The following is a 12,306-nucleotide window of genomic DNA, read 5'->3' as shown; positions in this document are numbered from 1 at the left end:
CCACACACAGTAAATGTGCAGCCACTGTCCAATACAGCACAGTTGAAGGATTCTGCAACCAACATCCTCATTACCGGTGTAAAACTGCTCGTCAATAGGACAATGCCTTCTTTCTGGTCACTATCTTTTTCCTCTTCTGACTCTTCCATGTCATGTGTCGCTTCAAACACTATCATAACGAGTTGGACAGTTGAAAGCATAATGGTATTGAGAGTCACATCAAAAACATCGATTTATCATGCCCCGTGCATTTCTGGGGTTCATCTTCCTATTGTAGGTTCTAACTGGGTTTTTGTCTTCAGAATTTCCTTGTCTCGGTCTCCTTCTATAGTCTTGAGCCCTGTTCGTAGCCATACGATTTCGCCATCCTGTTAATAGTGTATCTTCCATATTCTGCCTTATTGCAGGCTGACCTATCTGGGTCATCAGAGCCATCGGAATCGAATGTTTCCCCAGAAACTTTTGTAAAGTTTTTGTCAACTGTTCGAATAAGGTATACTTATCAACCTTTTATATAGTCTGCCAAATTCCATTATATAGTCTTCCATGGAGATATCCTCCATTTTCCTGAACTTATCAAAAACCGACCATGCTTCATACGCACTTAACATGTCATCCTTCTTATAAATCTTATCCATATAATGTAATAAAGTCTCCACACCTTCTTCTGAGTCTAACTCTTCGAATTCCAGCTCAGAACGCACTCTGTTTCGGATTTTAGTGCCATATGGTAGAGAAAGAGCCAATGCCATACCTTGTTTTCTCTTCCCCAAAGCAGTTACCTTAGTCCACATAACTACTGCACTTCTCCATTGGTCGTACGATTCCCTTTCAGAAAATAAGGGAGGATAGTCATATCCAGCCATCTTTATTCTCGGTTCAGCCATACATCCCTTTTTTTCTTTTCTCACTCACTCCTTGGTTTGATCTGGAAAAGTTGTATCTTTCAACCCTTCATATTTACACAGCAACCATCCTTTGTTACCAATTGTTAGATGTTTTAGTTGGTGATATGAAGGAGTCTAAAGTTCTGTTCCTTTTTCACCAACACACATTTATTTCGTTCCAAGACTTTGCACAAATCTAACTACACATCACCTGACAGAGGCCATCTGAAGCCCCTTTACATATCAGTGTCAATTAATAGATACTTAACATAAATGAGACAACTAATTGCAATGCCTCTTAAACCATTAGTTAACTATGCGGAGACCCCAGAGGCAGGGATTTTAAGGGAACGGCGGAGGCTGCAGGCAGAGTTCAGCTTGTTCACCACAGGGAGGGAGGTAGAGCAGCTGAGAAAGGCAAGGGGGGCGATCTAGGAGCATGGAGAGAAGGCCAGCAGAATGCTTGCACAGCAGCTTAGCAAGAGGGAAGCAGCCAGGGAGATAGGGAAAGTAAAGGATGGGGACAGGAGCCTGGTTGGGGACTCAGCAGGGATAAATAAGGCGTTTAAGGAGTTTTATAGTAGGCTGTACGGGTCGGAACCCCAGCTGGGCCGGAGGGGATGAGGTACTTCCTAGGGGGGCTGAATTTCCCGAAGGTGGACGGGGAGCTGGGAGAAGGGCTGGGGGCCCTGATCAGGATGGAAGAGATAGTGGAGGGTCTGAAAGCCATGCAGCCAGGTAAAGTCCCGTGGCCGGACGGGTACCCAGTGGAGGTCTATAAAAAGTTCTCTGGGATACTGGGGCCGCTGTTGATGTGGAAATTCAATGAGGCAAGGGAGCGAGGGGCGCTTCCCCCGACGATGTCACAGGCCACGATCTTGCTGATCTTGAAGCGGGACAAGGACCCGGAACTGTGTGGGTCCTACAGGCCGATATCCCTGTTGAATGTGGACACCAAACTGCTGGCCAGAGTTTTGTCCTCCAGGATTGAGGACTGTGTGCTGGACGTTATTAGGGTTTGTTAAGGAAAGGCAGTTGGTGGCCAATGTAAGAAGGCTGTTAAACGTGATCATGATGCCCCCGGAAGGAAGGGAGGTGGAGGCAGTGGTCGCAATGGACGCAGAGAAGACCTTTGATCGAGTAGAATGGGGTATCTGTGGGACGTACTGGGATGGTTCAGATTTGGGCGGGACTATATGGACTGGGTCAGGGTGCTGTATCAGGCTCCTGTGGCAAGTGTACAGGCAAATAGGACAACATCGGACTACTTTAGGCTACATCGGGGGACAAGGCAGGGATTCCCCCCTCTCCCCACTGCTGTTCGCATTAGCCATAGAGCCGCTGGCAATTGCACTGAGGGCTTCAAGGGGCTGGTCCGGGAGCGGGGGGGGGGGGGTCTATATGCAGACGACCTGCTCCTGTATGTATCGGACCCAGCAGAGGGGATGGAATTAATCATGAGGATTTTGGGGGAATTTGGCCGGTTTTCGGGGTATAAGCTAAATATGGGTAAAAGTGAGATGTTTGCGGTCCAGGCAAGGGGACAGGAGAGGAGATTGGGGGAGCTGCCGTTTAGAGTGGTAGGGGGGAGCTTTAGGTATCTAGACATCCAAGTGGCGCAGGAATGGGAACAGTTGCACAAACTAAATCTGGCCCGACTAGTGAACCAAATGAAGGACGATTTTCGGAAGTGGGACGCGCTCCCGTTGTCATTAGCTAGGAGGGTCCAGACGGTGAAGATGACGGTCCTCCCGAGATTCCAGTTGGTGTTTCAGTGTCTCCTCATCTTTAAACGCGGTCCTTTTTTAAACGGGTCAACAAAGTGATCACTGGCTTTGTACGGGCGGGCAAAAGCCCAGGAGTAAAAAAGGGGATGCTTGAGCGGAGCCAGGGAGAGGGCGGGCTGGCGCTGCCAAACTTCTACCTGCAGGTGCGGGACTTCCTATGTAGGCAGGTTCCAACCTTCCCGCTCCTACCACCAAGGGGGATACAGGACAGGGTAGTTTCCAGAGTGTGGGTGGGAGAAGGGAAGGTCTCCGACATCTACAGGGAACTCATGGGGTCAGAGGGGACGCAGACGGAGGAGCTGATGCGCAAGTGGCAAGAAGAGTTGGGAGGAGAGATAGAGGATGGTCTCTGGGCGGACATGCTGAATGGAATCAACGCGTCCACATCATATGCCAGGCTCAACCTGATACAATTTAAGGTCGTACACGGGCTCACGTGACAGTGGCCCGGATGAGCAGGTTCTTTGATGTAGAAGATAGGGGTGCAAGGTGTGCGGGGAGGGGCAGCAAGCCATGTCCACATGTTCTGGACATGCCCAAAGCTTAAGGGATTTTGGCAGGGATTGCAGATGTCATGTCCACAGTGTTAAAAACAAGGGTGGCACAGAGTACAGAGGTGGCGATTTTCGGGGTGTCGGAAGACCCGGGAATCCAGGAGGAGAAAGAGGTAGACGTTCTAGCCTTTGATTCCATGGTAGCCCGGAGACGGATATTATTAGCTTGGAGGGACTCAAAGCCCCCGAAGTCGGAGACCTGGTTATCTGACATGGCTAGCTTTCTCTGTTTGGAGAAAATCAAGTTCGCCTTGTGAGGGTCAATGTTAGGGTTCGCCCGGAGGTGGCAACCGTTCGTCGACTTCTTTGCGGAAAATTAATCGTCAGCAGAAGAGGGGTGGGAGGGTTAGTTTAGGGGGTTAATAAAGGTGGGACCTGTAAGGGAGGAAGATGGCTTTTGCACTATGTTTATAGATTTATCTACATTGTTTATTTTGCTGTTGTTGTAAAATCAAAAATACCTCAATAAAATGTTTTTTTTTTTAAAGGATGTAATTATCATGTTTACCATCATCTCCAAATCACACATCACCCTGACAATTAACAGCCCTTCCTTCAAAGTCACTGAACCAAATTCTCTGCCCCAGCACAGTGGCAGCCGCTTCATCATGCACTGGACTGCATTCATCGGCAATCAGGATGTTGGACTTGCCAAAGACAGCCTTAACCAGGGGTTTACATTATTTTAAAAATTAATTAAACATTGAGATGCTGGTATCCTAGAACAAAATGCCATAATACCGTCAGATTAATAGTCACACACCCAAAGAACTGGTCAATCAAGTACTTGGGGGGGGGGGGGGGGGGGGGGGGGGGGGGAAGAGTACATTTCAATTAGGCAGACACATTCTGGAATGTTAATAGCCTGTATTCAGGACAGGGATCGAAACTGTAGCATAATGATTAGGTTTAACGTTACAGTGAATATACTGTGTGATATTTTAAGTTACAAACCACACAAAATGCCAGAGTGACACAAGACTTGCAGATCAGTGAATGTATGTCAACGCTAGCGCAGCGGTTAGCACTGCTGCCTCACAGTGCCAGGGACCCAGGTTCAATTCCGACCTCAGGCGACTGTCTGTGCGGAGTCTGCACTTTCTCCCCATGTCTGCGTGGGTTTCCTCCGGGTGCTCCGGTTTCCTCCCACAGTCCAAAGATGTGCAGGTTAGGTGGATTGGCCATGATAAAATTGCCCCCGTAATGTACAGGGGTGTGAAGGTTGTGTTATGGGGTTACAAGGATAGGGTGGAGTAACAAGGATAGGGCAGGGGTGAGGGGGAAGACAGTGGACATGATAGGGTGTTCTTCTGAAGAGTAGGTGCAGACTTGATGGGCCAAACTGCCTTCTCCTACGCCGTAACAATTCTCCAATTTTCCTCCTGAGCTCCTTACGTTCCGGTGATCACCTTATAGATTCTGAAAGCATTCTTAACACCAGCTTAAGATCAAAATGCAGGAGGCTGGTATCAATAAATCAGCCCCCAACATTTACCTAACTGAACCTTATTCCAGTAGCAGAATTGTGGGTCCAGTGTCTCAGCAAGTATTTGACACTGCTGCTGGGTAAATGAGATGGAAATATTAGTATCAACTCCAGGAATGGGCTCAAGAGCTCAGAAATCCAACCCAAACAAATGCAAGTACAAAAGCTGCTTTGTGGTCTGTGAGATCCACACACGAACACAAATTAACCTTGAAAAAAGCAGACTGGAGAGGTTGTGGGGATAAACGAGCCAAAACCTAGAATACAAGAGCAAGAACATTCAGGTGCAACAGTAAGAATCACACAAAAGATTTAGCTCAAAACAATTAATTTTTAAAAATGGAAAATAAAAACAGAACTAGTTGAGTTGCTCTGGCAGGGATCCAGTAGAGACAAGGCAGGCTAAATGGTCTCCTTCTGGGCTATAACTATCATGTGATTCTATTAACAAACCAAAACCATGCTCTGACAAATAAAGTGAATAAAGGAAGAAATTAGGAGGACAAGAAAAGCTTGGCATTCCAACAGCATTTTCACACGCTCTGGGTGCCCCAAAGCAGCCTACAATCAATGACCTTCACCTGAGGAAGGGGCAGTGCTCCGAAAGCTAGTGATTTGAAATAAACCTGTTGGACTTTAACCTGGTGTTGTAAGACTTCTTACTGTGCTCACCCCAGTCCAACGCCGACATCGCCACATTGTTACAATCAATGAAGCAGAGTGTTAATAAAGCAAACGCAGCGACCAATTTGCGCAGAGAAAACTCCCACAGCAGGAATGCGATAACTGACGCGATCAAGCTATCTTAGTGGCGTTCGATCAAGGGATAAATGTTTCCCAGGACACCAGGATTCTCTCTCCTACAATTCCTTGAAAGGGTGCTTTTTTAAAATTAAATCCACAGGAGACAGCAGACAGAGACTCAGTTTAATGTTGCATCTCAAAGGCAGCATCTCAGACAGTGCAGCACTCCCTTAGTACAGCACCGGGAGTGTCAGCCTGGATTACACACTCAAATCTCTGGTGTGGGTTTTGAACCCATTTTCATCTGACTCAAAGGAATGAGAATCTGGGGCATGCACATACAGGACTGCAATACCCCGTGGCATATTTTTAAAATTACTTTTACATATGAAAGGCTTATTGGAATTCCAGTTTAAGATAAAGTGACACAGTCAACAACTTCTGTAAACTATTTTTGGGACTGTTTTTCATCTTCTGTTTCCCTCCGAGCCATGAAGTGTTTCAAGATAGTTCACAAAACAAGTAGATAACTGATCCTGACAGAGATCCTCGATGGTACAGCTGAAGCAGCAGTCCTCGTTTCTCTGGACAATAAATGCATTCGACATAAAGTGGCGGAACTTAAATCAAAACCTCGGCTCTTTCCAAAACAAAGTTTAACAGGAGACAGAAACGGAAAAACCTAGAAGCATTCAGACCTCAAGCATTCAACACCTCTAAAGACCAGAGTCAAGAAGCCTCTATTGAAGGCTCCACAACTGAAACGCTAAGTCTGTTCTCCCCACTCAGTGTTTCCAGCACATTTTTGTTCCTGTTTCATTTTTCTTCCAGCATCCGCAGTCTTCAACATTTCACTTATAAATCTTTAAAATAAAATACTTTTACAGGAGCGGAGCCATTGGATGCTAACCCGGTCTGCCACCATCAGCTATGGTACAAACACACTTAATGTTTGCCCAAAACTGCAAATTAAAAGCATTCATCAGTTGCAGTGGTTGAAGGTGATGGCTCTGCACTTTCTCAAGGACAATTAAGGACTGGTAACAAATACTGGCCTTGTCAGTGATGCAATAGACATTGTGGTTCACAACCACAGAATCCAGTCACTACCTCAATAAGTATATTGATTTTCAAAAGCAAAAAAACCCGCAAGTATGTATATTAATTTAATTTATTTTTTAATTTAGGAGTACCCAATTCATTTTTTTCCAATTAAGGGGCAATTTAGCGTGGCCAATCCACCTACCCTGCACATCTTTGGGTTGTGGGGTGAAACCCACGCAAACATGTATATATATTAATAATCAGAACAAAATGAGCTGAGCGTGGAGAGGGTTGACATTCTTACAGAGCTGCAATACACTATTACAAAATTACTATTTACTGTATTACAACTATTCCAAAATTACTACTTAAGATTTTGAAAATAAATTTTATAGAGTACCCAATTCTTTTTTTCCCCAATTAAGGGGCAATTTAGTGTGTCAATCCACCTAACCTGCACATCTATGGGTTGTGGGGTTGAAACCCACGCTGACACGGGAAAATGTGCAAACTCCACACGGACAGTGACCTGGGGCCGGGATCGAACCCGGGTCCTCAGCGCCGTGTGGCAGCATTGCTACCTACTGCACCACCCCTATTACTACTCAAGATACATACTTATACTCTGTAAACCTCTCTAGTCAAATGGAGTAATAGAATGGGCAGCCCGGTAGCACAGTGGTTAGCACTATTGCTTCACAGCTCCACGTCTCAGGTTCAATTCCCGGCTTGAGTCAGTCTGTCCGGAGTCTACACGTTCTCCCTGTGTCTGCGTGGGTTGCCTCCGGTGCTCCGGTTTCCTCCCACAAGTCCCGAAAGACGTGCTGTTAGGTAATTTGGACATTTTAAATTCTTCCTGTGTACCCGAACAGGCACCGGAATGTGGCGATAAGGGGCTTTTTACAGTAACTTGCAGTGTTAATGTATGTCTACTTGTGACAATAAAGATTATTAAAAAGCTTAAAATAATAAAAATCTTTATTATTGTCACAAGTAGCCTTACATAAACACTGCAACGAAGCAACTGTGAAAAGCAACAGCATACCGAAAGACACATGTCAAAATTATATTTTGTTCAAACTAACTGGAAACAAATAGTGCTACAGTGCCAATGCAGAGGTACAGACAATATCAGCTATCTGGGAATGATTACAAGGCAATAATCAAGCTCCCAGCTACTTTCTATAGAGCACAGATATCTGGGAATGATTACAAGGCAGAACAACCATAAAACCAGGACTAATGGGACACCTGGGAGTGATCAGAAGTCTGAAATGTCATCTGCAGGGTTCAAGATAACAGCCACACACACACAAAAAAAAGACAGCCTCCACCCAAAATCATTTTGTGAACACCCCTGGTTAAGAGCAAGTCTGGTCATTTTGAATTCACCGTCAAACCCCACTAACAAACCAGGGCGTACTGAAGCAATCCACATAGGGGCCTGAGTGTGGTGTTCTGTGTCAGTAGCAACTGAAGATGTCACTGCTTAAAGATTCTTCCCAGTCAAAACTTATTGAGCCAACCGAATAACAAACTCCACCTGATGTCAAGCTGCTGGCTTTGCAGTTTGATTGTTCTCCCCATTCCTCAAAGAAAGAACTGCAAATTTTTTTTTTTTTAATCCTGCCCCCCACCCTACACGAGGAGGGGCAGATTTGGGATGTTGAGAACAAAAACAAAGTCGTGTTTCAATTGGGGCTGGTGATGCATTTCAAATGAACACACAACTGGGGAGGGAGTCAGAGGGAAAGAGAGAGGGAGAGAGGGAAGGAGGGAAAGATAGAGGGAGAGAGAGAAGGAAAGAGAGAAGGAAAGAGGGGGAGGGAGAGAGGCAAGGAGGGAAAGATAGAGGGAGAGGGAAAGATAGAGGGAGAAGGAGAGAGGGAAAGAGAGAAAGGGAGAGGGAGTGAGGGAAAGAGAGAAGGAAAGAGGGGGAGGGAAAGAGGGGGAGGGAGAGAGGCAAGGAGGGAAAGATAGAGGGAGAGAGAGGGAGAAAGAGAGGGAGAAGGGGGGAGGGAGAGAGGGAGAAGGGGGGAGGGAGAGAGGGAGAAGGGGGGAGGGAGAGAGGGAGAAGGGGGGAGGGAGAGAGGGAGGGGATCGGAGGAATACACTCGGTGCCGTTAACTCCCTGAGGGAAAGTTTGTCGCCACTCCTCGGAAATAGGGAGTGAGATCGAGCTGAGTGAGAGGGAACTTACATTGAGAGTCGCTTCATGTTTCTTCAACCGCGACTTCAAACTTTTCATGGTTCACTTCAGCGGAAAAGTTTCCGAACTTTCCCCAGGAGGAGGTTTGTTGTCTGATGTCCGGTGGGTGAGCGAAGATGGGGTGGGGTGGGGTAGGGCTGGCAGGACGGGGTCCGATCTCCCGGCCGCAGCGCCCACTCTCCGCCGCACAAACTCCGCCGCAACTTTCCTGCCGCTCACCTGACGCACGGCGCAGCTGATGGACAGGCGGGGCGGCCAATAGCGGCCCGGCCCGGGAGGGGGGGGCGGGGCGGGGATGCTCCTCCTCCTGATTGGCCGGCGGCTGGAGAGGGGGCAGGGCCTGCGGCAGCCTCACCTGGAGGCGCCACACCTGAGGCTGGGAGGTAAGGGGCCACCGGGAGCTACCTGAAAACAAATGAAAATCGCTTAATTTCACAAGTAGGTTTCAAATGAAGTTACTGTGAAAAGCCCCTAGTCGCCACATTCCGGCACCTGTTCAGGGAGGCTGTTACGGGAATTGAACCGTGCTGCTGGCCTGCCTTGGTCTGGTTTCAAAGCCAGCGATTCAGCCCTGTGCTAAACCAGCCCCTGGTGGTCTGGAGCCGCCTAGAGCCACTGGGAGCTACCTGGAGTCACCTGTAGCTATCTGCAGTTACCTGGAGTCACCAGCAGCCACCTGGAGCTACCTGGAGACATCTGGAGCTACCTGCAGCTACCTGGAGTCAACGGGTGCCACCTGCAGCCACCTGGACACCCTCCCCAGTCTGTACCCTCTGTTGCCCAATTCCTGAGCTGCCATTTTGCAGTAAGCACTCCTGAGCTAGCAGTTGCCCACCCTTGCCAATTTGTTTTGCAAAATAAACTTGGATTTACATTGACGGAAGCAAATTACTGCGGATGCGGGAAGCCCGAAACAAAAGCTTTTTAGAGTGCCAAATTTCTTTCCAATTGAGGGGCAATTTAGCGTGGCTAATCCGTCTACCCTGCACATCGTTTTTCCTTGTGGGGATGAGACCCACGCAGACACTGGGAGAATGTGCAAACTCCACACGGACAGTGACCCGGGGCCGGGACCGAACCCAGGTCCTCGGGAATCCAAAACAAAAACAGAAAATTGCCAGACAATCTGGGCATCTGAGGAGAGAGGGAACAGGGCTAACATTGTGAGTCTGGGTGAATCTTCGACAAAGCTAGAGAGAACTGAAATATGATGAGGTGGAGCGGCTCGGTGGCGCAGTGGTTCGCACTGCTGCCTGCGATGCTGAGGGCCCAGGTTCAATCCCTGCCCCGGGTCACTGTCTGTGTGGAGTTTGCACATTATCCTCGTGTCTGCATGGGTTTCACCCCCACAACTCAAAAATGTGCAGGTTAGGTGTATTGGCCACACTAAATTGCCCCTTAATTGGAAAAAATAATTGGGTACTCTAAATTTATTTCAAAAAATAAGATGAGGTTTATACAATTGGGAGGGGGAGGGGAGCAGTGGGGCTGGAGAGAGGGTCAGTGATAGGTGGAGATTGATAAATAATAATCTTTATTGTCACAAGTTGGCTTACATTAAAACTGTAATGAAGTTACTGTGAAAAGCCCCTAGTCGCCACACTCCGCCACCTGTTCGGGTACACAGAGGGAGAATTCAGAATATCCAATTCACCTAACAGCACATCTTTCGGGACTTGTGGGAGGAAACTGGAACACCCGGAGGAAACCCACGCAGATACGGGGAGAACGGGGAGACTCCGCACAGACAGTGACCCAAGCCGGGAATCAAACCGAGGACCCTGGTGCTGTGAAGCAACAGTGCTAACCACTGAGCCACCATGCCGTCCACGGGACATATTTTGTTTTGGGGGGCCTCTGTGGGGAATGCCCCGATGAGGCCGCACTCACCTAACAAGACGTGCTTGTTAGGTGAATTGGACATTCTGAATTCTCCCTCAGTGTACCCGAACAGGCGCCGGAGTGTGGTGACTAGGGGATTTTCACAGTAACGTCATTGCAGTGTTAATGTAAGCCTACTTGTGACAATAAAGATTATTATTATTATTATTATTAAAATCCACGGGGATACCCAGATTGATCTTCCTGTGGGACGTGAGGAATATGAGCTTCCCTGCTACGGGAGGCTCGCCCAGCTGGGGCTCATAATAATCTGATATAAACGGCGGCCCCGATAGGGACCATCATGTCGGGACTTCTACACTGTGTGTATTTACGGCCTTAGAGCAGATTCTGATGACCGTGAATAAACCAGTGTTTACTCGACCGTTCAGCTTCCTGGGTATTTATACTGGCGATGAGGTAAAAGAAACTTAAATTCCGATTCTGGCCTTCCCAGTCGCTCCGGGATATTGCCATGCAGCAATGTATTGGACAGACTTTTTTAAAATGCCGCTCTTTTGGAAGTTAGAGGTCTTCGATGCAGGCCTCCAAGATTGGGCCCAATATGCTGAGCAAATGAGTTACGTTTTCCAGGCTAACGGCATCAGTGGAATGGATCGACAGAAAGTAATCCTCCTGACTGATTGCAGGGCCCCAACTTTCAGCATAATTTTGTTTTAAAATAAAATTAGAGTATCCAATTCATTTTTTCCAATTAAGAGGCAATTTAGTGTAGCCAATCCACCTACCTTGCACATCTTTGGGTCAAACCTGGGACCTCGGCACCGTGAGGCAGCAATGCTAACCACTGCGCCACCGTGCTGCCCCTTCAGCATCATTAAAAGTCTCAACTACCCGGCTGCTCCGGACTCAGAATCCTTTGACAAATTGGTGGAGTTGGTATCTAACCATCATGACCCAAAACTGTCCATGATTATGCAACGGTACTGATTCTCACTGCTGTGCGGACTCCTGGGGAGTCACTTACGGACTATTTAACTCGGCTCTGAAGGCTGGCTGAGCATTGCGAGTTTGGTCCGTTTCTTTCAGAGATGTTAAGGGATCGATTGGTGTGCGGAATTGATAACATGGCCACTCAGAAGAAGCTGATGGTGGAGCCGATGCTTGATTTTGAAGAAAGGCATTGTTTTGGCGTTGTCCCGCGAGAACATGGAGAAGGAAGTTCAGGAACCTCATGGACTTTGGTATCCGTGGTGTTGCTCGACTCCCGTACTGGAATCCAGCGCCTGCTCAAGGCAGCTTAAATGACCAGTTCACCGCCAAACAACAACCTCCTGTGCAAGGCCGCATCTGGACTCAACGGTCAACCAGAGACCAGCATGAAACCTCCCCAGAAGGCAACGGGGTGTATTATAGCAACGTAGAATTCTGACAGTGCAGAAGAAGGCCATTGGAATCTGCACCAACCCTCCAAAGGAGCGCCTACATAGACACCCCAACCCCCAGCCCCTGTCCCCGTAACCCCACCCAACCTTTGGACACTGAGGGGCAATTTGGTATGGCCTAAACTGCTCATCTTTGGATTGTGGGAGGAAACCGGAGCACTCGGAGGAAACCCATGCAGACACGGGGAGAATGTACAAACTCCACACAGTCACCCGATGCCGGAATTGAACCCGGATTCCTGGGCTGTGAGGCAGCAGTGCTAACCACTGTGCCGCCGTGCCGGCAGCATTGCTAAGCTTGCGGTTCT

At 47.9% G+C, this 12,306-nt stretch overlaps 1 protein-coding gene across 2 annotated transcripts in view; it reads right to left on the bottom strand.

Moving 5' to 3' along the window:
* LOC140387390 (uveal autoantigen with coiled-coil domains and ankyrin repeats protein-like) overlaps positions 1-8,922 on the bottom strand; it is a 196,602-nt gene extending 187,680 nt beyond the window's left edge. For both annotated transcript variants that reach the window (XM_072470420.1, XM_072470423.1), the window contains exon 1: positions 8,703-8,922. In XM_072470420.1, the coding sequence (XP_072326521.1) occupies positions 8,703-8,750 (48 nt within the window). In that variant the 5' untranslated portion in view covers positions 8,751-8,922. The remainder of the gene's footprint in view (positions 1-8,702) is intronic.
* Between the last annotated feature and the right edge of the window lie 3,384 nt (positions 8,923-12,306).

Source organism: Scyliorhinus torazame, chromosome 12 (assembly GCF_047496885.1).
Source record: "Scyliorhinus torazame isolate Kashiwa2021f chromosome 12, sScyTor2.1, whole genome shotgun sequence".
NCBI classification, from domain to species: Eukaryota; Metazoa; Chordata; class Chondrichthyes; order Carcharhiniformes; family Scyliorhinidae; genus Scyliorhinus; species Scyliorhinus torazame.
Note: the sequence above shows the minus strand (reverse complement) of the source record. Positions and strands in the feature narration are given on the sequence as shown.